General features: G+C 45.7%; 1 protein-coding gene across 1 annotated transcript in view; it reads left to right on the top strand.

Annotated features, from left to right (window-relative positions):
* The window catches only part of LOC147724834 (fucolectin-like), a 110,250-nt gene extending 90,738 nt beyond the window's left edge, over nucleotides 1-19,512 (top strand). The window contains exon 4 of the mRNA XM_086918115.1: nucleotides 18,031-19,512. Coding sequence (XP_086774241.1) covers nucleotides 18,031-18,214 — 184 coding nt within the window. The 3' untranslated portion in view covers nucleotides 18,215-19,512. The remainder of the gene's footprint in view (nucleotides 1-18,030) is intronic.
* The last annotated feature ends 4,599 nt before the right edge of the window (nucleotides 19,513-24,111 follow it).

Genomic DNA, 24,111 nt, shown 5'->3' with positions numbered 1-24,111 from the left:
GCCAGGCTGAGGCAGCATGGCTAAAGAAAGATGTAACATTGTAGCACTCAGCCAGCAGACAAGAACATTAACTGTTTACTGAGAGCCTGCAGTGCTGGCAAGTCTGTGGGGCGAGCAGCAGAGCTGGCTACAGGTGTCAGGTGCCGGTGACCGTGCGCTATCAGCCTGGCGTAGCCAGTTCAGCGCTGGTACAACAGAGTGAACAGTGGCATTAAATTGCGTGACAATGCATTTCAGTGCGGTGATGCAGAACACCACACTGAAATGCGTTAGAATCACGGCTGATGCGTAATACTTGGCATGCCTGCTCATAAATTATTCACCCCTTTCAGCAGTACTCGGAGCGCTTTGATTTCATCACAGCTAATTTGTTTTAACCTTTCTGAAGTGCCCCTCCCTAGAGGTGAGAGCCGGGTCCAGGGAGGAGGTGACTCTGGTTTTCCATGGAAACCTGCTCTTGATCCAGTTTGTTACAGTGCATTTGTCTGACAAGTCCAGAATCATCCCAGCCTATCAACACTGGCGGTGTAGAGTCAAGTCTCTAGGACCCTGACCCTGACTCTGCCTCTGGCCTGCTGTGTTGTTACAGCCCCAGCTGGAGGTGGGGGTCAGTGAATGGATATGGTTATTTATTTTTGCAATTTTACATAGCGCAGAAATGGCCCGAAGCCGAGGCATCAGAGCGCTCTACAACAAGCAGCCCTACCAAGCATCTAGCGTTAGAATATCGCATTTGTGGTAATTTTTCGGCATTGCCGCAATTCCTGAGTCTGTCACGCAAAAGAAAGGTGTCCTGAAGTGAGAAGTGCGATAAAACCGTGTATTTCCAGTTTCTTCCATTGCTGGATGGACGCATAAAAGCTGAGCTTGTTTTTCATAGGCCACCACAAGATGGCGCTAGTGTACTAGGGGAGGAACAGGAATCTCAATATATTATGACGTGGAAATATCCTGCTAACACAGAAACTCATATGCAAGCCAGGCTGGCTAAGGCAGGGAATCTCTATTTAATTGATTGTTTCTCTGCAGCCCCGCTTGGCAAAAGGAGTCCAACTTAGGCTGTGGGCTGTTGCATGCTACCACTTAGTGTGGGTGACTTTATGCTGCTCGCGAGAAAGTGTCACTCATGGTCGTTGAATGTCACTCATAATTACACTCAAATTATGGAAGTGTCACACATAAGCAATCTGAAACCTTGGCAGCTATGTACATGGGTTACAGCAGGTTACACAAATAGTAACTAAACTTTAATGATTACATCGGTGGGTATGTGCAGGAGTATCACTTGAATCAGTTACAGCAAATGAGCAGTTAAAACCGATTTAGTGATGGTGGGGTCGTATAACGAGGGAAGGTCAGATCACAGTGGGGAGAGTACTTAAATCCGGTCGAGGGTAAATTAACCAAGATGTCGGTCAAAATTAGGAGATTTGGTCCTTTTTTAAGGTTTTAAGTGGTTAGACGGAGGCAGGGAGGCAGAGAGTTCCAAATTCTAGTAGCACTTCCAGAGAAAGACTGGTTCATGTATCATTCTAATCTAGACGGAAAGTGGGGGGTTCCAGTAGAAGGGATTGGGTATTTTTGGAACCCCTATTTGCTCCGTAGATTTTCAGCTTGTCGTTTAGGTAGGAGGATTAGGAGGAGCACAGCACTCTGTGCATAAAGCAAGTGATTTTAAATTGGGTTTGCGCTTTAATGGGGAGCCAGAGGAGGGTTAGCAGGGCAGGGGAAATGTGGTCACATTTCTTGAGACCTAAAACGAAGCGTGGTGCAACATGTAGTGTTGCTCTCAGTGGGTCTAAGTGAACTTTGGGAATGCCTGAGAGAAGGGAAATTCCATGGTTCAGTCCAGAGAGAGCAAGAGACTGCATCACTATTTTGAAGTCTTGTTCTGGAAACAATTGTCTGATGCCCCAAAGCTGCCGAAGTTGGTGCCGTGCACCGTTGGCCATGGCTGCAATGTGGCTGTGGACATTGAGATGATTATCAAGGGGGATGCCTAGTGATCTGGCACTCTGGACAATGGCAGGCAGTCTTCCAGAATGAGAGGTTTGGCCATCCATCCATTTTTGTACTGGAGTTTGTGCTTTCGGAGGTGAGATCCAAAGAAATTCTGTTTTAGTTGGGTTGACTTTTAAATGGTGGCAGGACATCCAGTTTTGAATCTTTAAGAATGTATTTGAAAGCAGGACAACATCTTCCAGGGATGAAATTTACAAGTACATTTGGATGCCATCAGAATAGAGTTGGAAAGAGAATCCCAGAGTTTCAAAGAATCACACAGAGAGGTCTCAGTAGAAGGTAAATGGGGTTGGGAAGAGGATTGATCCTTGAGTGACCCCTTGATGAACGGTGAATGGTCTCAAGTGAGTCGCCCCTTTTCACAATTTGGGAACGGTTGGATAGTATGAGGAGAATCAGTTGAGGACAGTGCCTCCACATTCAATGTGAATTTCAAGAGTACGAAGGAGGGCCAGATGGATGACAGTTTCGAATGCAACAAACAAATGTCCGAGGCAGGAAATGCCGGAGTCAAGGATTCTGAGGGAGTCATCGACTAGTTGAAGGATCACAGTTTCTGTACTGTAACCCTAGCAGAAACCTGATTGGAGAAAGTCTAGGAGGTTGTTTGTTCAATTTTGTGAAGCTAGTTTAGTTGGGACACTACGCTACTTTCAATGACTCTGCCTAAGAATGGGAATATGGAGATTGGGCAGTAGTTGTTCAGGTTCTCTGGGTCAAGAGGGTGTATTTTTCAAGAGAGGGGTGATTTGACACATTTGTAGTCGTTCCGGGAAGATGGCCTGTTTGAGAGAGGATATCACTATGGTGGCCCATATGGGGAGAAGGTGTGGCAAGACATTTGCTGATAGAATCTGAAATGGCATCCTGGTGGTGCTTTGAGGGTTTTACTTTGGAGATTGTTTGTTGTAGGTCCTGTTCGAAAATTGGAGAGAAGGATGTCAATGATTGTATTGCCTCGCATGGTATAGTCTCAACTGAAGCAAAGGCATCATTGATGGGCAATGAGATATGAATGTCTCTAACTTTTTTATCGAAGAAATCCACAAAGTTGTTGCAACGGGCCACGGATGACAGAAGCCGAAGTAGTGAAGGGGTTAGTAGTCTATGCAATGAACTCGAACAAGCACTTCAGTCTATTCTTTGCTGAATTCACGATGGCTCCAATATGGGAGGATTTTGCTCTGAGAATTCGGTAATTCTGTTGTACTCTCGCTTTGTGAAACTTAGTCAAACACAGGTGAGATGGCGCTTGTTTCCATTTTTTCTCGTATTTTCTGATAAGCTTTCTTTCTTCATACAGCTCTTTAGAGCTTTTGGTGTCGATAATTTATACTTCAGGGGTGTACATTTGTCAAAAAGGGATTCCATTTAGGAACTGTATTTGTCTGTGGCCTCATTTACGTTCAGATGAGGTGTGATCGAGATTAGGGTGGGAAGGGCCATGATGACCATGGCTTCAATATCAAGGTTGGATGTGTCCCTGAACATATTTCCTCTTTCTTAGGTTGACCGTATGTTTTGACATGCAAGCCGGTTAGGGAGAATAGAATCTGCATGTGACCAGACCAGTCGATTGGGATGGGGTCACGTATCTTTAGGTTGGGGAAGTTGGAAATTATCAGATCCAGAATGCCACTTTTGTGGTGTATGTGTTTATGTCAGTTTTGATGGAGATCATTAGAATTGAGAAAAGAGGTAAAAGTGTCCACAAAACTGTTGCCCATGCCTCCCCAGTGCATATTGAAGTCACCAAGGATGATATTGTTGTCTGATCTGATGAGTTGCGATGTGAAGAAATCCATGCAATCCTTGATGAAGGGGTTAATTTGACCCAGTGGGTGGTAAATCACATTCAGTCTGACATTGGAGGTAGTGGAAGTGGAGAGTTCCACCAACATGAATCAAAAGATTGAAAATTAGTTGTTGGGAGGGTTCGGCATCTCATGGAGTTTCGGTGAATGAGTAAAAGACAGTTATGTCCAGCAATTGTGGTGGGATTGGGATGGACTGTCAGGGATAGACTCTGGGGGGCCGATAGAGGGGATGAAAAAGTGGTGTCAGCGACAACCGGGGCGGGAGATATAAATTTGTGGGAGGTTGAAAAGGAATGGTGTGGAGATGGTGTGTGTTAGATGAATGTTCAAGGACTGGTATTGGTGGTGAGCTATTGGTTGCAGGAGGCTTATCGGATTTTAGGAGAGTCCAGGTGAGAGGTGTTGTCAGGTTGGACCGGCAGGGGGGTATAGTAGGTGAGGGGAGTTATGGATAGCCAGAAAGAGATACTGTGGAAGGTTCTGGGGCCCCATGACCAGAAAAGGGAGATAGTAATTGCAGATCTCAGGAGAGGATAGCATGTCACTACCTTTGCTGAGCAGCAAAATAATAAAGAAAAGATTCTTCAAACCTGCCACGTGTCGGGCCTTACATACAGGACACCACAACTGGCGATGAGGAGATGGAAGACCCCTCGTATCAAGTGATGCCTGATGCGTACATCGAGACGCTGCCTCTCGCACCACGTAGGCTGCCTGCTGGCATCCGCCTGCACTGGGCACATGGCACCCAACGCGTCCGTTGAGCACTCCCTCATTCGGCTGCATCTGCATAAGAGCGCTTCACACGTCGCTGCATCTGCTTCAGTCACAGTGAGCACGCATCACACTCCCTCTTTAATTGAGCCCCCGGGGTTTAATCGAATCCTCTCCGATGCTGAGGCTGTGGTGCTTTCCATACTCTAGCAGCTGCCATGAAGCCCACCCTGTGGCCGGCATTAGTCTGGCCATTCTGCCCTGATGTGCAGTGTTTCCTCCGTGCCCTGGGCTTTGACTTTTCTTGGCGACCATCTTGGATTGGGCTGCCAGCCCTTTGATACCTTGCTTCATACATCAGTAGCCATTTTGAATTGGACTGCCTTACTTCTCATGTCAGCCGCCATCTTGAATTGGACTGCAAATCTTGAACTTTGACTCCTGCTCCAGTGGCCATTTTGGATTGAGCTGCCAGCCCATCCAGACTGTTCTCCCTATCCAAAAGTGCCCATCTTGGATTGGGGTAGCCTATCGTCTTCAGTCCTCCCTGCTTCTGCATGTGTCCTTTCATTTCTGCACCACCCCTACTGTACCTGGCCATGGGATGCCGGCAACTCTTAGCTTAACCATGCCCCTTTAGGGGTACATCCTCTCCCTGAGTTCTGTTCCTCAGTGCATACATTCCAATAGACCAGATTCAGGCCGGAGGCTCCTTAGTTTTTTAAGCTGTCTGTCTCCTGCCTGAAATTGCCTCTTCTTCAATAGAAGTCAATAGGGGAAACACATTCTATGGATTATTTTCTTGGGATCTCCCACTTGTCTCTTCTAAAATGTTGGTATGTAGGTCAGTGTCACCTTCTGAGTGTTCGGTCAATTACATGTCATCAGTCTACTGACCGGCGACTTGCCTATGATGCTGCTGCATCTTGAGAGCCCGACGCACCCTTTGACATGTAAAAGAACACAACATAGGGGTGAGGTGGAGCTGACTGGATAGAGAAGTTTTACGACTTGGACAAGTCTGATGACACCAAAAGCATTCGCTATCTCAAAAACCTTGGGGGAGATGGCATCAAGGATGCGCTAAAGAAAATTCTGAAAGAAGAAGCCAACGCCTATTGCAAACTCAAGGATGAACTCACAAAGTCGTTTTGTCCTGACACTAATATAGGCTCAGCCCTCCCAAGTGCCACCCATCAGGGGTTAGACTAACGTATTTTAGTGCTGGTGTCCGCATCACCGCACAAAAATGCATTATTCAGGCATTTATAGCTTGGCTCCACACTGTAGAGATCAGATCATGAGGTGCTCTACAATTATAAAAGCAGCCCTTTGGAGGCGCTGGTTATTCACTGCTGCAGCAGTCTGCCTGCCCAGACAATTTACAGCCGACCTCGGGTATACTGGTTACTATGGTGATCTGGCATAACGTGTGGGAATAGATACATTGCTGTGTTTCAGCATCGCATGGCAAACCAGATTGTGCTCTCTAATGGGGCAGGGCCTCTCGGGAAGACACGCAGACGTGTGGGACTGGCAGGATCACCCTGCAGGGGTAAAAACCAAAAACAAACAAAAACATCAAGCTCTGGGTCCGGCCCCACGTGCATGCAGCGCCTTCTATTGTTTCCCCGGCCTAGCTCGCCGTTGCAGGTCATTGGTGCAGGTGGCAGTGATGCACACTATTAAGAGATTTTTTTTCTCTCAACCGTGCTGAACCCACCCTTAATAGTGGAGCCATACCACTATGAGGATTGTGCAACCCCCTCATATTTCTGCACAACGCAGACTCGAGCTGAACAAAAATGCCCACTTGCTCGATCGAAGGTGGCAGAAACAGCAGCGAGCCTGGCAAAGAGGACCATCAAAATAACACGCAAGCAGAGTTGAGTGAATGCACCCTCACCCGTCTCGGTCCTCGGCGGCGCCAGCAGCAGCACACGTCCTAATTATACCCCAGTGTTTCATAAATCTGATTTATGTTTCTGAGGAAGCGTCTGATATGAGTGACAGTAACCCCTCCCATATACTGCTCATGCCTCCTTCTGTTTCAGCACACTTGCTAGTGCTACTGTAGACCTGTTTCTTCCAGGTGAAGTTGTGCTGCTGTGGGTGGGTATTTTTGGGGCCACTCATGGACCTGTGGGCGTCACTCGTGTCTCTCCTGGCCCACGGACACCAGATTTCGCCGGGCCAGGTGATTAAGGGTCTGTTTCAGGAGTGGCTCTGGTCTCTGGCTGGCACTGTGGCAAAGAGCACACAACAATAAAACCACCATGGTTGCCAGCCAGTCATGAAGAATGTGAAACTTCTGAGAGAGAAGCTGCCTGTGACTCTCTGCCTGCTCCGGCACACCCTCCATGTACCAGCTGCAGCCTGTACCCCTCCAGCCTAACCCTGGCAAACACTCCCAAAGCCCTTGAGGACAGTGGCAGCAGTCAGTAGTCTTTCCCTCTCAGTCTACACATCCTGCACTGTGAAGTTCAATGAGCTCTGCAGCACTTGCCTGAACATATTCCGGTTAGTTTACACCTTTCATAGGCCTGCTTTTCTTTATTTATATTTGAGACTGAGGCCGAGGGATAACTTCTTTCATGCAGCAAATGTATTGTAGTTATATCAAAATTGCAATGAATAGTGTCTGGCATTTCCCGCTCCATGCAGCTGTAGAAGCCACGCTGTCAGCAATGAATAAAATCTGTTGCCCACACTAAAGCCAGGATCAACTGCTTGGTGAAATTTAAAACTGGTGCTGGTGAAACTTTCACCTCATACTGGTGAAGTTTAAAGGTCACGCAACATAATCAATTTTTATGGGAAATGCATCTGTTTACATTAATGTTCTGAAACCTCAATTGTTGAATGCAATTGCTCTAGATTTTGTGGGTAACCAGAGAGGAACAGAATTTTGACCTTATTGGTGAAGTGGTTGATAGTGACTTCTGTATTAAAGTGCTATGATGTCCCAGCCTACGACTGAAAGCAATGAGAATATACACATTGTTTAAAAATATTAAGACTTATCAACTTTTTCAAGATGGTGTTTGTGTACCATTTTCGGTATTACAATCTCCCTTTTTTTCTTCCTTCCTCATTTCATCCCAAATATTTATCTCTAACAGCAGTTGCTCAACCCTCTTATAATTCTCTCTCCATTTCTCCCACTCCTACTCCTGTATCACCTATTACTACATCGTTTTTAAGTAATCCTCCTTCGGCTTCCCAAATATATCGATAATTAATAGATATCCCAGTTTCTCGTAATAAATCTGAGGTTGAATGTGGCTGGGAATCTGATTTGGGTACATCTTTCCCTATTCCACTGTGGAATAAAATCTGGACCAAGGTGAGGAAGATTTCTAGAGCAGCTAATACTACTCAAACTTTATTTTTTATTTACAACAGATTACTTATCACTCCAGACAAATTGCAGAGGATTGATCCTACCATACCCTCTTCCTGTTAGTCCTGTCCTGCTGCGTCAGCTGATCTTAAACATATGCTTTTTGATTGTCCAAAAATTCATAGTTTTTGGATTTGATTATGGCGTCAGATTAACATTATTTCAGATTCCCAAATTCCTTTTTCTTTTTCACACATTTTCCTAGGTAGGGCTCTGAAGTTTGCCCTCCATATTTTCATATTATTGATCTACTTATAGCTGTTGCATTTCAGCAGATCACTAAGTCATGGAAAGACACCTCAACAGTATCTTTTGAAGCATGCTGGTATGGTGTTTGTTATAATCATAGACTTGACACAGCCTATGTACATCCAGTCTCGTTTGCCATTAAAAGAGAAACTCTGTGGATGCCTGTTACTGAATTCTTAAATAAGTCTGCTAAAAAACTACCTTTACATAACCCTCGCACTGAGGAGGTCCCGAAACCCCCTTGAGTATATATTTATTGCTGTTTTATCCATCAATTATCTTATGGTCTTAGGTTATTTCAATGTTTGTAGGAATTTTTTATGCATAAGTGTTGCTTATTTCTCATCTTTTTTCTATCTTTTTTCCCTCCATTATTTTTTGTTACCCTTCTTTTCTTTTTCCTCCCGATTTTTTATAAAGATGAATTGTATATATATGTAATTCTTTGTTTACTGTATTTCATCTTGCGTTTATATCAAATAAACTTCTTTTAAACTCAAAAATATTATTACACGCAGTATAACATACGCTGCCGAAAAAATGTGCAGCGATTTAGCGGCTCACTTATGAGCCCCCTGCAACGCTTTTGCGGTGCTGTTGGTTCACTTTTCGTGACGCAGCAGTGGCGTAAACAATGCACCATGTTGCCCCATATTTACAAGGTAACGTATCTAGGCAGATGCGTCACCTTGTAAACCCCTGCGCCACATTATAGCTGCAACAGGTATAATATATGCAGGGTGGACGTTCCCCCGCAAAAAGCCTCATAGAAATGGGGCAGTGCAATCTATCAGATTTTCCTGCACCATTTCTAGGATGCCACTGTGTCAAAACCGTACGTCTGCCAAACAGCAGGCATAATGGTGACACAGTGCAATGTGTATAGGCCTCCCCTATGCATTGCTGGAGTTGCGTCATGTTTATGACGCAACTCTAACAATGCGTGAGTTTTGCGCCAACAGATACCTCAGGATTCCTGATTCATCTGTCACTCCTTGCGACACGGAGTGCCATACAGTAAATACCGCGCATCCATGGTGTCGCAGGGAGGGCACACTGAAAAGTATTGCATCGCTGTTTTATTGCAGCGATGCAACACTTTTTATAAATGAGGCCCCGAGTGTTGAATATAAAACAATTGTTAGCCTTCTATTTCAGGGGTTTTACAACAATTCCAAGATATTTTTAGAGCTTTTCATTGCTGAAAAGGGTATACATTTTGATATTTATCCCTTTCCATGCACCTGATTGCTTAGATTTACTCATGATAAAGTGTCACTCTAAAGTGTGACACATTTGCAGTTGAGTGTCACTCATTAGTGCACTGAAACCAGAGAAATGTCACACATAACAGTCTGAAACCTTAGCAACTATGTAGGCTACGATTAAAACATGTTTGAAATAGCTTGACAGCAACCAGAGGAGTCGATGGACGACTTAGTCGAGGACCTCAAAAACCTCATCAAGCACTGTTGTTTGTCCGAACTCTCTGAAAAAGAAGCCATGCGCTTGTGGATTATTGACGGCTGTCAATCTGAAGCTTTCCAGAGGCGAGTGCTTTGTGAAACACACTCTCTAACCAAAATGCTTGCCAAGGCCCGTGCCGCACAGAGAAACAGGCAGCGGACGCGGAAGGAGGTGCAAGCACTCTAAAATCCATACTGGCCTTCCGTAGTCAACAACAAGTGCACAAAGAAAAACCCAGGACTAGGCAGTCAGATGTCAGAAAATGTTGCTACCAGTGTGGACGAGCGTTCCCACATGAAGGAAAATTCCCAGTACTAGGACAAGTGTGCAAAGGCTATGGCAAAGAAAATCACTTTGACCCAGATACACAAAAAAGTCACGGAACACAGTGCAGCAGCCAAAAATGCTGTGCTGCACTGCATGTCAGGGAGGGAGAAGGAGAGCCCCATATTGCTCTCTCCTACCCCCTCCCTAACACTGGTGCTGATTTCAGATGCCGCGTACCAGGCAGACCTTAGTGCTATGGTGCGTGACGGAGTATGACACAACTATGGCAGTTAGGGAAAGGACCCTTCCCCTACGCTGTAAGGGCCGAGAGAAATTCTCAAGAGGGAGTACACCCTCCCGTGTGCAAAACACTGAATCACGAAAAGCACTCCTTGAGTGCGTGGATAAAAAACATGTTTTATCAATGGGGTAGACCCTAATAAGGTACCAATGGGAAGTCCTATTGTGAAGTAACCCACTAGGGAGTGGGGAAGGAAACAATTCCTTTTGTTTTAATTACCCTCACACACCCTAGAGGTGTCATGCTTCATCATTGGGTCACCCTGACGCCTGTAAGTCAGTATGGGCTCAAACGTATTGTTGATAAAACGTGGTTTTCATCTACGCACTCAAAGAGCATGACTGAGTCTCCCATAGGTTTTGTACTGGAAGGGCACCCTTCGAGTACAAAATACTATACGTAGACATACTTTAAAAGTTTTCCTACTTTGCAGCACGCACGCAAAATCGGAAAAAAATGAGAAATAAAAACATTTCTCCTCTTAATGCCTCCTTTTAAATGGCGCTAACTTTTGCCGCTAAACCCTGTCTGCTATTGTTTATAGATAGAGTTTTAAACCCAAAAGGTATGGTTGGTGGCATGGGAACGCTCATGTACCACCCATGAAATGCTCCCTTGAATCTATGTAACACAAAGCAGTGCTTTATGCTGCTTTGTGTTACTTTCAGGGTACTTTCCAGCACAAAACAAGTTTTACACTGAAAAGTAAATTAGGAAAAAAAAATATGCTGGTTAGCATCACTTGTGATGCAAACCCATTTCAAAATGTTAGTAAATCTACCTCTTTGTAACCGTCTGCCATGCCTAATCAAAGCACCATTCCTCCGATGGCAGCAGATGCTGTGACAAACTGGGTACTGAGCATCAACGTCGACCAAAGTCAGGCGAAAAACCATGCCACCACTTACGAACTGTTCTTACCACACCCAGATACCATCCGCCCACCTCCCTGTATTCGCACTCTACTACTTCACCAACTCGTGATAGCCAGGAGGATTGATATCTCCTAATGATGTCAACACAGAGACCAGCAGCCTCGTGGCTCATGGTGGCTCTCTCCTTGAACGGCCGTCTCCTAAACTTTATTGTCGATGGTATTGCCACCATCAATGTCCTCAGCAGAAGAGATCTTGCCACCCTCCATGACTATGTACATTTGGTTGATAACTGATGGAGGAGATATATGTGTGGGGTGAAGGGGTACCCATACACTGCCTAGGGAAGTTCACGGCCACCCTCATGTACCGAGAGCAAATTAGAGATGCCACTTTCTATGGTCCAGACTGTCAAGTACCCATCCATAGGATCCTATGTTTTAAAACTGCCACTAGCCTTGAACTCATACAAGTACAAGTAGGAAGAGATGTCATTCATCGTGTTCATCTTCCAAATGCCTCGAGTACCTGCTTGGTCATACACCTGCTCATGAATAAACAGTCCATATCCTTCATCACTGATAGTGGGGCATCAACCAATGTCATGTCCCTGGATCAATTCAGCGCACTTGATCCAGTACTGCTTCTTTAACGCTCACCCGTACAAGTCTACACCTGGGCTGTGGACAAACCACTAACCAGTTATGGTTCTTTCAGTGCATCTCTGTCACTTGGCACAAATCCATCATCACTCCCATCCATGTTCTACAGGGCAATAAACCTGGAACATACCTTCTTAGTTTTGCCACTGCAGTAGCAATGGGACTCATCTCCATCAATTTTCGTCTTGAGACTGTCCCCAAACTCATTCACCATTTTCCAGCCCTCTTTACTGGTCTTGGCAAATTGAAATGCACCAGTGTCCGCCTTCACATAGATGAGAGAGTTTGCCCAGCGGTGCAGTGTCATATGAGAGTGGTGTTTTATCTACAGAAAGCAGTGGAAAAGGAAATTGACAATGTCCTCACTCTGGATATCATTGAGCCATCTGAAAGACCCATGCCGAGTGTGTTTCCTATTGTGGTCGTCTTGAAGAAGGACAATCCAGGGGTTGTCTGCTTATGTGTTGACATGCGACAGACCAACCTGACCATCTTTGGGAACCCTAAGGTCAAGATGCGCCCAAGAATCAAATGGTGGGGAATACATCTCCAAGAATATGGCTACCTGATGTTCCACAAACCTGACATGGAACACAATCCAGCCGACTACTTCTCCAGGTAACCTCATCAAAGAGACACATATCCATGGCTGAGGAATACTTACAATTCATATCAATACAAGCATACCTCATCCCCTTTCCATTCCCTAGATCAAGGAAGTCACAAGGAATACCAACACACTAGCTCTCGTGATACGTTCATCACACAAAACAAGTGGAAACAGCTTAGAGTGATGGCTCTGAGGAGGACAGAGCGTTCCACAACATCAAGGATGAGCTGACAGTCACTTGTGAAGGACTAGTTCTAAATAGTGCTTCCTAAAACAATCTAAAAACAAGACATCAACATCCCACGTAGGACACCGAGGGATAGTGGCCACCAAAATGGCTCTCCAGGACAGACTGCCGTTTCCTGGGCTGGACACCATGATAGAGATAGAACTGCGAAAAGGTCACTATGCATCTGTCTAGTGCCGGTCTCACACCCCTTGCCACTGGAGATGTCGGAGAAGCAGTTTTGTGGGAGAGGGTAGCAGTCGACTCCTCTGGCCTGCTTGAATCTGGCAAATACCCCTTAGTAATAATAGATGAACACTCCAGGTTCCCGCTGGTCAAGGTGGTCTCTTCCACAAGTGCTGCCAAGGTCCTAAATGACATCTTTGTAACCTATGGGGTCTCCTAAGATTCTAAAGTCTGACAATGGACCACCAATCATGAGTAGAAACTTCCGAAACTTCCTCAGAGGCCTTAATGTCACACACCAACATATAACCCCCACTTTGGCCTCAGGCCAATGGCATCACGGAACGACTCATGGGAACTCTTAAATGAATCGTGCAAAAAGCCAATGAAGAAGGACTTGTGCTGGACGATGCTCTCAGTCAGGTTCTGCAAACATATTGGAGCACAACATATTCAACAACAGGAGAAAGCCCAGCCACTCATGTTTCGACAATTCCTGCACACCAAGCTACCACAGTGGATATTTGAATGCTTCTTGAGCCTTCATGTGGTCTGAGTCACGAGCGAAGAAAAAGAAAATGAAAGACTGTGCGGATGGCAGACGACAAGCACAAGAGACACTTTGAACCAGGAGACTGCGTAGCAGCCAAGCAAAAGCAACAGAAGAAGGTGGACACCCCCTTCAACATTCAACAGCTGCAAGTCACTGCGGTTAAAGGAAACATGGTCACAACTTAATGCCCCGGGAAGTCTATAACTCAGAACACATCACACTTCAGAACCAATTAACTCAGTCCTGATTCAGATGACTCCTCACCAGTGGCCTCACAATCCGATGTGGCACCTCCTGTACTACCTGATCAAAGGGATACGGAGTTGATGCTCCCTCCACTGACCACTTGGTCTGGCAGAGTGTTATGTTAAGTTAGGGAGATTTATATAGTGCACAGCAACTCATAAGAGTGTCCCAGCGCTAAACCAGGCAGCCTACAAAATGTGTGTTTGTTTGTGTTTGTATTTATATAGCGCCTTCTACCCAGAGGTCTCGTAGCGCTGTATTCATACCGCTGTGGAACCCTTCCTGGCTTTCCTGTGAGATGTCCACTCCTGGGCACCCCCAAGGTGAAGCCAGGCATCCAAGCGCTGCTGGGGCCGTTATGGAGATTAAGCAAGCTATTGCCCAGAGTCACAGAGTGGGACCCATGATTAGACTAATCACCGAGGCGAGAATTATCAGGTCCGGGGAGATTGAGTCCAAGAGCCGCCGTGGCGGGAATTGAACCCTGTCCCGGGCCAGACCTCTGCATCAGGGTCTGCCACTCTAACCATTGAGCCACGCTTCTCCACAAGAACAATGCATGCCCTTTTATATTTACTGGAAGAACCAAAGGGCATATTATCTAGGGATGGCGATAAATAACGCAAAGCGCAATTAGTGCATTTTTATTTATCGCCGGCCATCGCTAGAAATTATCGCCCTGGTATCGCATTATTAACAACGCATTTCTCCAGGACGATAAAAATTCCAGCGTTAGCAGGGGAATCGCTGTTTTGTAGGGAACATCGCTGGTTTCCCAGCGATGTTCCCTGTAAAACGGCAATAGCATTGCTGATTCGACCCTGTGGTCGTATCAGCATAATCCACCCCAATGTTAGGGATAGGTAAGTCTGTATTTTAGCAGACATTAGTTTCTGGCGAAAACAGCGGTTTTCTCCAAAAGCTTACGTCTGCTTAAATGCTGGGGCAGCCTTGTAAATATCGCGATGTGCACATCAGCGATATTTGCAAGGTTGTACTGCCCAGTGACACCCACTTTGCATCTCATTACAGTTACAAAGCGAGGCGTCAGTAACAAGGCTGCTAACATGCGCTAATGCATGTGAGCACAGCCTTGTTAATAGGGCGAAAACATTATCTCCGCTTTTTTGTCTTTAAAAGCCAAAAAAGCGGAGCTAAGGCCCTTGATAATATGCCCCAATGTTTTCAGTTTTTTCTGTAAGTGGAGAGTTACATTGTAGTTTTTAGCTCCTAAGGGAGTTTATTCCATGTGACCGGCTAGAGATATGAAAAAGACTGCTCACCAGTTCTAGCCCAACGAATTTTGGGAATTCTAACCAGTGGCTTGAAGGAGGAACAAAGGTTTCTGGAAGGGACGTAGTCATGGAAACTCTCTCTCAAATAGCCAGCTCCTGAGGCATGCAGAGCTGTGTAAACAAGGACCAGGGATTTGTGACCAGAGTGATGACCATACCTCGTAGACTCATTGAAGACATCTTCTCATAATGTTTGGTGGACTGTGTTGAAACAGGGGGAGGTGTAGTGCCAAGCCTCTATGACTCTGACTCTGCCTCCGGCCGGCTGTGTCATCGCAGCCCCAGCCGAATTTAGGGCCAGATGTAGGTATCCAAATACCGGTCGGTAACGGCCAAAAATACCGATTTCCGGCCGTTACCGACCGGTATTTGGATACTGAGATGTAGGGCATTAAAAAACACAGATTCTGTAAATTTACTGAATCAGTAATTTTACTGAATCTGTAATTTTACCGATTCAGTAAAATTACTGATTCTGTAAAATTACAGATTCGGTAAATTTACCGAATCTGTAAACAGTGCTACAGGGCTTTAAGGATTCGTTATTTACCACCAACTATTAGTTGGTGGTAAATAACGAATTCCTATGTAAATGCAAATATGTGCATTTACACCTGTGCCATGTGGCACACATACATGCCCTAAGGGCATGTATGTGTGCCACATGGAAGGGCATGTATGTGTGCCACATGGCACACAAGCACTAATCATCAAAGTGACACCCTGCCACCCTTGAATTTTTCAGTAATTACCGATTCGGTAATTACCGATTCGGTAATTGACATTCAATCCGGAGGCCCATAGGAATCAATGACAAATACCGAATCGGTAAATACCGATTCGATAATTACAGAATCTTACCAATTCGGTAAAAAATGCCGAATTATTACCTACATCTAATTTACCGATTCTAAAATACTGAATCGGTAAAATTCGGTATTTTAGAATCGGTAAAAAAGATTTACCTACATCTAGCCCCAAGTGGCCGGGGTCAATGAAGAGGGAGTGGGAGCCACATAACCGGAAAGGGGCAGAGAGTAATTGCAGAGCTCAGGTGAGGATAGTGTGTCTCTCCCTCATGCTGAGCACCTTCCTCGTGTCGCGCCTTACTTACAGGACACAACAGTGGGACAGATGTGAGGTGAAATGATGAGAAGCGTGTGGCTAGTTGTTTATTATGTGTGAGGTGCATTGTTAGATCTCCATTTGGCATCTTACTACAGCAACAGAAGGTGGATTCTGCAGCTCATTGGAATATCAGAGGATAAACTCATGCTCACATGAGGCATAGACACAGAGAAGAGACTACCCTGCAGATGCCACTGTCAGAGGAGGCAGCATCATCAGAGGACAGAGCATCCACAGAGGACAGAGCTGTCCTTTAGAATATATCTTCGGAGGAGAGAGTATCTTTTTTTTTTTTTTCTTGCAACTTGTTATTCTTATATAGAGCATAAACTGTGAGTGTCCTCTACGTGTCTAGATAAGTTCGGGTGATGGGTGGGTGTGCTTACTGGAGCACGATTGAGAGCCCTGGAGTTAAGAATTAAGGCAGTGACAGCTTCTCACAGTTGCTGCTGGTGACTCCCAAAGGTGTTCAGACCAAATGCTCATCTAATCATTGGCCTCTCTACTGAGTGCACCGAACGATGGTAAACTCTTCTCTCAAGGTAATCCATGTCAGCGATGGAGTTCCTTTTTACCTTTAACATTGAACTACATTTGCCTTCCGTAAGAGTGTATGAATTTTCCAGATGGTGTTTTTCTCGATTTGTTTTCATGAAACGTGATTCTTGTACAGTGCATACTGTGATCGGCGTCGCCTCTAGGTGTCTGGGTAAGTTCGGGTTATGAGTGGGTGTGCATGACGGGGCACGATTGAGAGTTCTGGAGTTGAGGCCAAAGTTAGTGAAAGTTTCTCACAGTGCCTGTCGATGGGTCGAAGTTGCTGGACTCCACACGCTGGTGCAATCCATAGCCTCTCAGCAGAGCACCACCTAAGGAAATGCAAATGCTGTATTTTCAGATGAGGAGAGAGAGTGTGAGCATGTGTGTGTTTATGAGCATGGCGAAAAGGGCGACACAAGGAAGTACATGCGGAAAGGTAGTAAAATACAGTGAAAGGAGAGGGATGAATGTGAGATATGCAAATAAAGGATTTCAGAAAGATGTGAGGAGAAAATGGCTTAAGTGGCTAACAGAGCAAGAAACTACAGAGGAAAGTGGTGTGAAAGGAAGAACAGGAGGGACTGAGATCCAATGAAGACTAGTACCCCTTCCCCAGGCCTAGCAGTGTTCAATTCACAGTATAATAGTCTTAGAATTGAACTATTTTCAGTCCTAACTATTCACATCTTTGTTGTTACTCATTGATGTGATACTTCTGGCCAACATTAATAGCAGCGCCAATAGGTCTAGCTTGTGTTAGATGTGTTTACTGTTGTGTGATATGTCTTAATACAATTACAAAACTCACCGGAAAGTACTGGTCACTGCTTTGATTTACTCGGGAGTAATCAATCAATCAATCACGGCATTTGTAAAGCGCGCAACTCACCCGGGAGGGTCTCAAGGTGCTGGGGGAGGGGTAAGTTACTGCTCAAACAGCCAGGTCTTGAGCTGCTTCCTGAAGGAGAGATGGTCTTGGGTTTGCCGAAGGTGGGTGGGGAGGGAGTTCCAAGTCTTGGCTGCCAGGTAGGAGAAGGATCTTCCTCTGGCGGTGGCACTGCGGATGCGTGGTACGGTGGCGAGTGCGTGGCTGGTCGACCGTAGCTGGCGGGTGGGCGTGTAGGAGGTCATGCGGTCGTTGAGGTACTTGGGGCCCAGGTTGTGGAGAGCCTTGTGTGCGTGGGTGAGGAGTCTGAACGTGATTCTCTTGCTGACGGGGAGCCAGTGCAGGTCTCTCAGGTGTCCGGTGATGTGGCTGTGTCGGGGGATGTCGAGGTTGAGTCGTGTGGGGGCGTCAGGAGGAGGAGGAGTAAGTGTCACTCGAAGTGTCACACATTTGACAGAAGGTCACTCATGCACCAACTGAAACCATGAAGATGTATCTGATAATGTTGCAGTTAAGTTAATGGGCAAAGATGACACTGGTCCTGTCTAACCCCTGCCTTCTGGTTTTGTGTTTTGACCCACAGATGCGGCACCATCACAGACCTGTCCGCTGGATCCGTCTCCACGCTGTGCTGCAAAGGGATGGAGGGCCGCTACGTGAGTGTCGTCATCACTGGCCGAAATGAATACCTCACTCTGTGTGGAGTGGAGGTTTATGGAGTTGTGGCGCCGGCGCCAAAGATGGAGGAGCCACACGTCTGCTGGTAGCGCGGACATCTCTTTCTTTTTTTTTCGTTAATCTTTCGGCGTCGGAGGCGCTGCTTTACACTTCACCTCAGGTGTTGTCGCTGACTTGCTGCCGCCTCCTGCACAATGGACTCTTTTTAGGATTAAAGGACCTGCTTCAAATCCTGGAAAATACGTAAACTTGTGGGCATTATGAATTACGCAGAGGACAGACCCTACTGAGATGAACACTGATCATTTAAAGAGAAAGTGACATTTTGAGAGAGGTTTACTAAATGCCAGATCATTTTTAAGCATCATTGTTTTCCGTTTAGGGTTTTTATTGCTGCTGATTGCCTGCTCCTCAGCTTGTACCCAATTAGTAGTCCCTCAACGAGGGGAAGGGAAATTAACAGCCGTTAAAGCCTTCCAGCATGTTGGGAAAGGGGGTATTGCTATAATCTCCCATAACACAGGTAAATAAACACACCTGATATCCCTGCTTGCTTCACTGCTCCTGAACCCAGATTGCAGGTAAACAAAGGCTATTTTGTGCCAGTGTTCTAAGATTTCTGATTGCCTGACCCTGTCCCAGCATTCCATGCAGGATCTGCAAGCACATCCCAGGGGGGCAGATTGGGAACATCTCCAACATTTGGGATCTGGTATAGCGTCTTGGGTGGGTCAGTGCCATCCGTTTCCAGGAACTGAAATAAAGGTATTTAAAGTGCACAGAAGGAGGAGTAGACAAAATAGACACCGAAAGCCAGAGAGTGTGATGAGCAACCGCCTTCCAATGCATCCATAAACGGATTATATCCCAATGGATGCAATACTGCAGAGGATCCATCAAACCCTCTGTTTTCCAGATTTTACGAAATAGGGCGTCAAAGCTTCCCAGTGGTATGTTTTTAGCTTGCATCCACTTGTGCATGCTAATGGAAGCCTTGTCCTTCTGTAGTGAGTATTTGGCGGGAGCGATCAAAATGAAAGTAGCAATAAAGGCAGACAGGTCCCTACAGAAGCTTAAGGGACGTCTTCCTGTCACTCGCCTCATAAGACCTCCTCTAGGGGTACTGCCCCTTACCTAAAGCCCCCCCCCCCCATACTGCTTGTGCTCTCTGCCATGCGTGACGTCATCTATCTACTAAAGTATACAGTATATCCATTTAGCTCACCCTGCTTGGTATCATAGAGGTTGTAAACACCCTAGAGCAATTTGCTGCTAATAGATGCTGCTGGCACAGAAATCATTGTGCCAGTTGTCTGTAAACTTTAATTCTCTTTCCAGAACTGTGAAGTGTATTTCTCATAAAGTTTTCATTGTGTAGGATTTTGCAGACATTGACTATGGTGATTCCTGAAAATAAAATCATCTGTTGCACTGTGGTCGTGCTCATTGAAATGTAAGGTGATGGTGGAAGTAGCATGCTTTTTAGTAAAAGACACCGAAGGGTCTTCGTGATAAATGGGGGCTACTGGAATGTGTGTGCTCGTTAAAAGATGTGCATGGATGGCTTTTACAGAGCCTGGTGGCAGCGCTCCATGCTTCTGTAGGGTATTTTGTAGTGTTTGGAATATGCAGCAGCTTCAGTGGTCCTGGCAAATGAGTTTGACTGTCCACGAAAGGCGGGGGAGGGATGGGAGGGCAGAAGGGGGTGCGCGTGGACAACACTGCAGCTGATTTTGTTACAGGGGGCCAATATTGCAAAACCAGCCCAGTAACAGAAAAAGGTTCCCCCCAGGGGTTCAAAGCTGGCCCCACCCTGACAGCCCACCAGGGAAACACCCGTTGCCTTCTACGGTCAGTCCGGCACTGCTGTGGAACAACAAAACAGGAAACGGTCGGTACAGCATAGGCAGAGCCATGCGTGTTCCAACATCTCAAGCGCTACCACGCTTGCCTTAGCCACGCATATGCCTTAACAACGCTTATATGCTGTTAAAGCAGTGCGTGAACTAGCTGCTGCCTGGAATGGGCATAAGAGGGAAGGATCGGGAGAGGAGGCAGGACGCAGTGAGGTGATTGGGGCTGTGGCCGGGTCTGGGGGTTGCTTTTAGAGGAGGAGGGTCGGAGTACTTTTGGGTAGGGGGCAGTGTTTTAGGGCTCAGGGAGGGGGTCGTTGTTCTTTTAAGAACGGGGCAGGTATTTCGGGCTCAGGGGAGGAAGAGGGGGTTGGGGTAGTTTTAAGGGCTGGGTTTGGGGGGAAGTTCTTAGGGGTGGGTGGTTTTAGGGCTCAGGATGGGTGGATGGGAGTCGTTTTTTTTAACTGGGGGCAGGGCTTTAGGCCTTGGGGCAGTGGGAGTGGTTGTGGTAAAGTTAACTATGAATACCTCCTTCCCATTCATGCCTTTACAATGAAATTGCGTGGAAAAGGCAGGCATGGTAAAGTCAAGTCAAGTCAGATGAACTTATATCAAGCGCACATTTCACCCTGGGGTCTCATGGTGCTAGCGTAGACTCCGTGAAGACTGATGATCAGATATGCGGGGATTATAGGTGTTCAAATAACCAGGTTTTTAGTTCCTTACGGAATCGCTTATGGTCAGCGATGGAGAGGAGATGTGATGGAAGCCTATTCCAAACAGCAGTTGCGAGAATGGAGAAAGATCTACAGCCTTTCCTGGTGGTGCAGATTCTGCGAGAGTGAGGGGACACTTAGTACTTGCCCTAAGCGTCCTACTTGGCTGATAGCAGCAAAGTTTTTTAGCAAAATAACCTGGCCCAGTTCCATGCATTTTCTTATGAACAAGACAAAGGATTTTGAAGCGGCTTCGCTTCTTGATAGGGAGCTAATGAAGAGTCTTCAGACTAGGCACTGATGGAGCTCTCGATGGAAGGTTTAATACTAATCTGTCAGTAGTGTTTTGCAAGACTTGAAGTTTGGAGTAGAGCTCCTCGTTTATGGAGGCCCAGAGGGCATTTCCATAGTCAATACGACTTATGATGAGTCCCTGGACCAGAGGTTCAATACATTCAATGGGGATCCATTGAAAGATTCTGCCTAGATTACGCATAATGCTATAACAGATTATATGATTTATATGGCTTTTTATTTACAGCTGATTGTCAATCATCACTTCGAGGTTCCGTACCACGGGTTTGGGAGATGGACACGGGCCGAGATTCTGAGGCCCCCAGTCACTAAACCAGTATTCATCTGCCTTACCAAAAAAAATGACCTCTGTCTTACTTCCATTAAGTTGTGAGTGATTGGTACGCATCCAGTTTTCAATATGGGTCATGCAATTTTTAAAATGGATCCTTGTGTCGGTGGGATCGGGGCCTAGGGTAATCAATAGCTGGGTGTCATTAGCATATGACACCACATCAAAACCGTAGGACCTGATCACCCGGGCCAAGGGTGTCACGCACAGGTTGAAAAGCATGGGACTTAAGATAGAGCCTTGAGGGCCTCCTATGCTTACAGACCGACTGGAAAACGCCAGAGTACCCATTTGTACTGTGGTGGTTCGATTAGTCAGATAATTCCTGAACGAGTCCAAGACCATACCCCTGACACTTATTTCCCAGAGCCGCTGTTCTAGAATGCTATGAGAGATGGTGTTAAAGGCGGCCGACAGATCCAACAGGACAAGCATGGCTGACTGCCCATTTTCGAAGGCCAGTCTAATATTGTCTACAACCTCCACCAGCGAGGTTTCGGTGCTGTGAGCAGCCCTGAACCCCGACTGTGATGGGCCCAACAGTCCATGACTCTCCAGATGGTTGGTAAGCTGCTTGTTAACCAGGGACTCAAGTACCTTTCCAAAATATGGAAGCAGAGAAATTGGACGGTAGTTGCTAGGTACTTTAGGATCAGCAGCGTTTTTTTTAGAATTGGCTTAACCCATGCTGCTTTCCATTTCACGGGATCCATTGCTTGTGCTAATGACATGTTAAATAAGTCTGTGAGATTACCAATGAGCAAAGGAGCAAAAGTTCAAAAGAAGCGGGGTGAAAGCGGGTCCACTGGAGAAACCGATTTATTCTTAGCCAGAGCGGTTAAGACTTCATCTGAAGTGAACACTGTGAACTCCAGTAAAAGAGGAAAGGTGGGATCATGGTTAGTGTCTGGGTTATTATCAGAATTTTTGGTATAATGGTGTCCAAAGGACCTATGAATTGTTATAATCTTTTCATCAAAAAAAGTTGACAACGTGTCTACCCATTCTTGTGAAGATGTATTACCGGGCTGATCGGAAAGAGGAGGAGTAAATTCCTTTAATATTTTATAAAGCTCCTTGTTGGAATTATCATCTTTGTTAATCCTGTTAATAAGATACTACTTTTTGGCATGCCTGATGTTAGCTAAGTAGCCTCGGTGGAAATGTTTACATTTTTGTCGATCTTCACTGGTCTTGGTTTTTCTCCATTTACGCTCGGCATTCCTACTAGGTGATACCCTAGGCTTAATCTTGACCCTTGACAGAGGGGCCACAGTGTTCAGGGCCAATGTGATTGCATCCTCAAAAGCTATTACTGCATAATCGATATTCTCGGTGTAGGATAGAGACAGGGGTTTAAAATGAGCCGAAAAGGTTCTGAAGTGAACTTACGCCAGGGCCTTCTCCAGGTGGGTTCCCTACTAGGATAGTTTTTTGTGGTGCTTATTGGTATGGAGAATTTTACCAGGTGATGATCAGACCAAAGCAGAGGGAGGAGGGCTCAACTCTAACAGTGGCTGTGTTAGTAAGCAAAAGATCAAGAGTATGGCCAGCCAGGTGAGTGGGTCCCACCACCATCTGGACTAGTCCCAATGTGTTCAGATTCGTCACCAGTTGACTTGTATCGAGGTCTGATAGTAGTTCCGCATGGTAATTAAAATCTCCGCTAAGGAGAAAATTATTAGCAGCTAATACATGTGGTGCAATTATCTCGAGTAGATGGTTTATAAAATTAGTTTTCTGGCATGGAGATCTGTACACTAGGGCACCTCTCCAAGTTCCTTTAGATTGTGTTTCAATTCTGAAAATGTGTGGTTAAGATGCATTTGTGGTTCGGTCTGCGTGGAAGTGGCTTGGTTTAGCCATGCTTGCCTCTATCCTACAACCCAACATAAAGTCAGAAGTAACTTCCTTGAAAGTGAAAAAGGTTATACAAGTTTATTTGTATTTGGCTACTGAAACATTGAATTTAGACATATGGCCCCTCAAAATACGAGAATGCATCTGGGCCATTCATAGGACACAAACCTGCAATAAATTGTTGCTCAGTGTCAGGTAAAGCCTGGCAGGGGAGGACAGAAAAGAATAAATAGTGGCCCTGCACACACACTATGGTAGAAAACTCCCAGGGTGTGGAGTCTTTAATTTTTTGTTTTACAGAAGCTAACTCTTGCTTTGTGAGTTTGTTTATGAAAAACAACAAAAAGTTAAAAAGTTTAGTGAGCAGCCCCCACCAAACTTTTTATAACTTGAACGAAACTGCTGAGACAGCACTTCCTTTAAAGGTACAGAGATGAGCTGTGGGGCCTGCTGTAAACTCTAAACTAGGTAGGTGGTTGTCAGGGTGGCAGACATAATATCCCCCGCCCCTCTGATGGATGGAGTACCATCCTCAAAGTCTAAATCAAACCCTATGGGGAATATTTACAAGCCCTATTGCCACAGGACCGTCACTTTTTCCGACGTTCTGTAGCAATAGAGACTTCACCTTATTTACAGGGCGGGGTTAAACCACTTAACGTGGCTTAACGCCGCCTTGTGAATAAGACCCCCTTTCATGCTACACTTAGCGTGAAAGAGGCATGCAATGGGTGTTGCAGTGGGTGTACCACCGCAACACCCATTGACTTTGACGTTGCTATATATTTACACGTGTGAGGTAAATATGGGGCAGGGCCAAAATTCAGATCAAGGAAAATCTGGTCTTAACATGGCAAAACGAGGAGAAATGCTTTCTTTCTCCTCAGTTTTGCTGTTTCAATGTGTGCTGC

This window comes from Lissotriton vulgaris, chromosome 4_1 (genome assembly GCF_964263255.1).
Source record: "Lissotriton vulgaris chromosome 4_1, aLisVul1.2, whole genome shotgun sequence".
NCBI lineage: Eukaryota > Metazoa > Chordata > Amphibia > Caudata > Salamandridae > Lissotriton > Lissotriton vulgaris.
The sequence above is the reverse complement of the archived record's forward strand: the minus strand, read 5'-3'. Positions and strand labels throughout refer to the sequence as shown.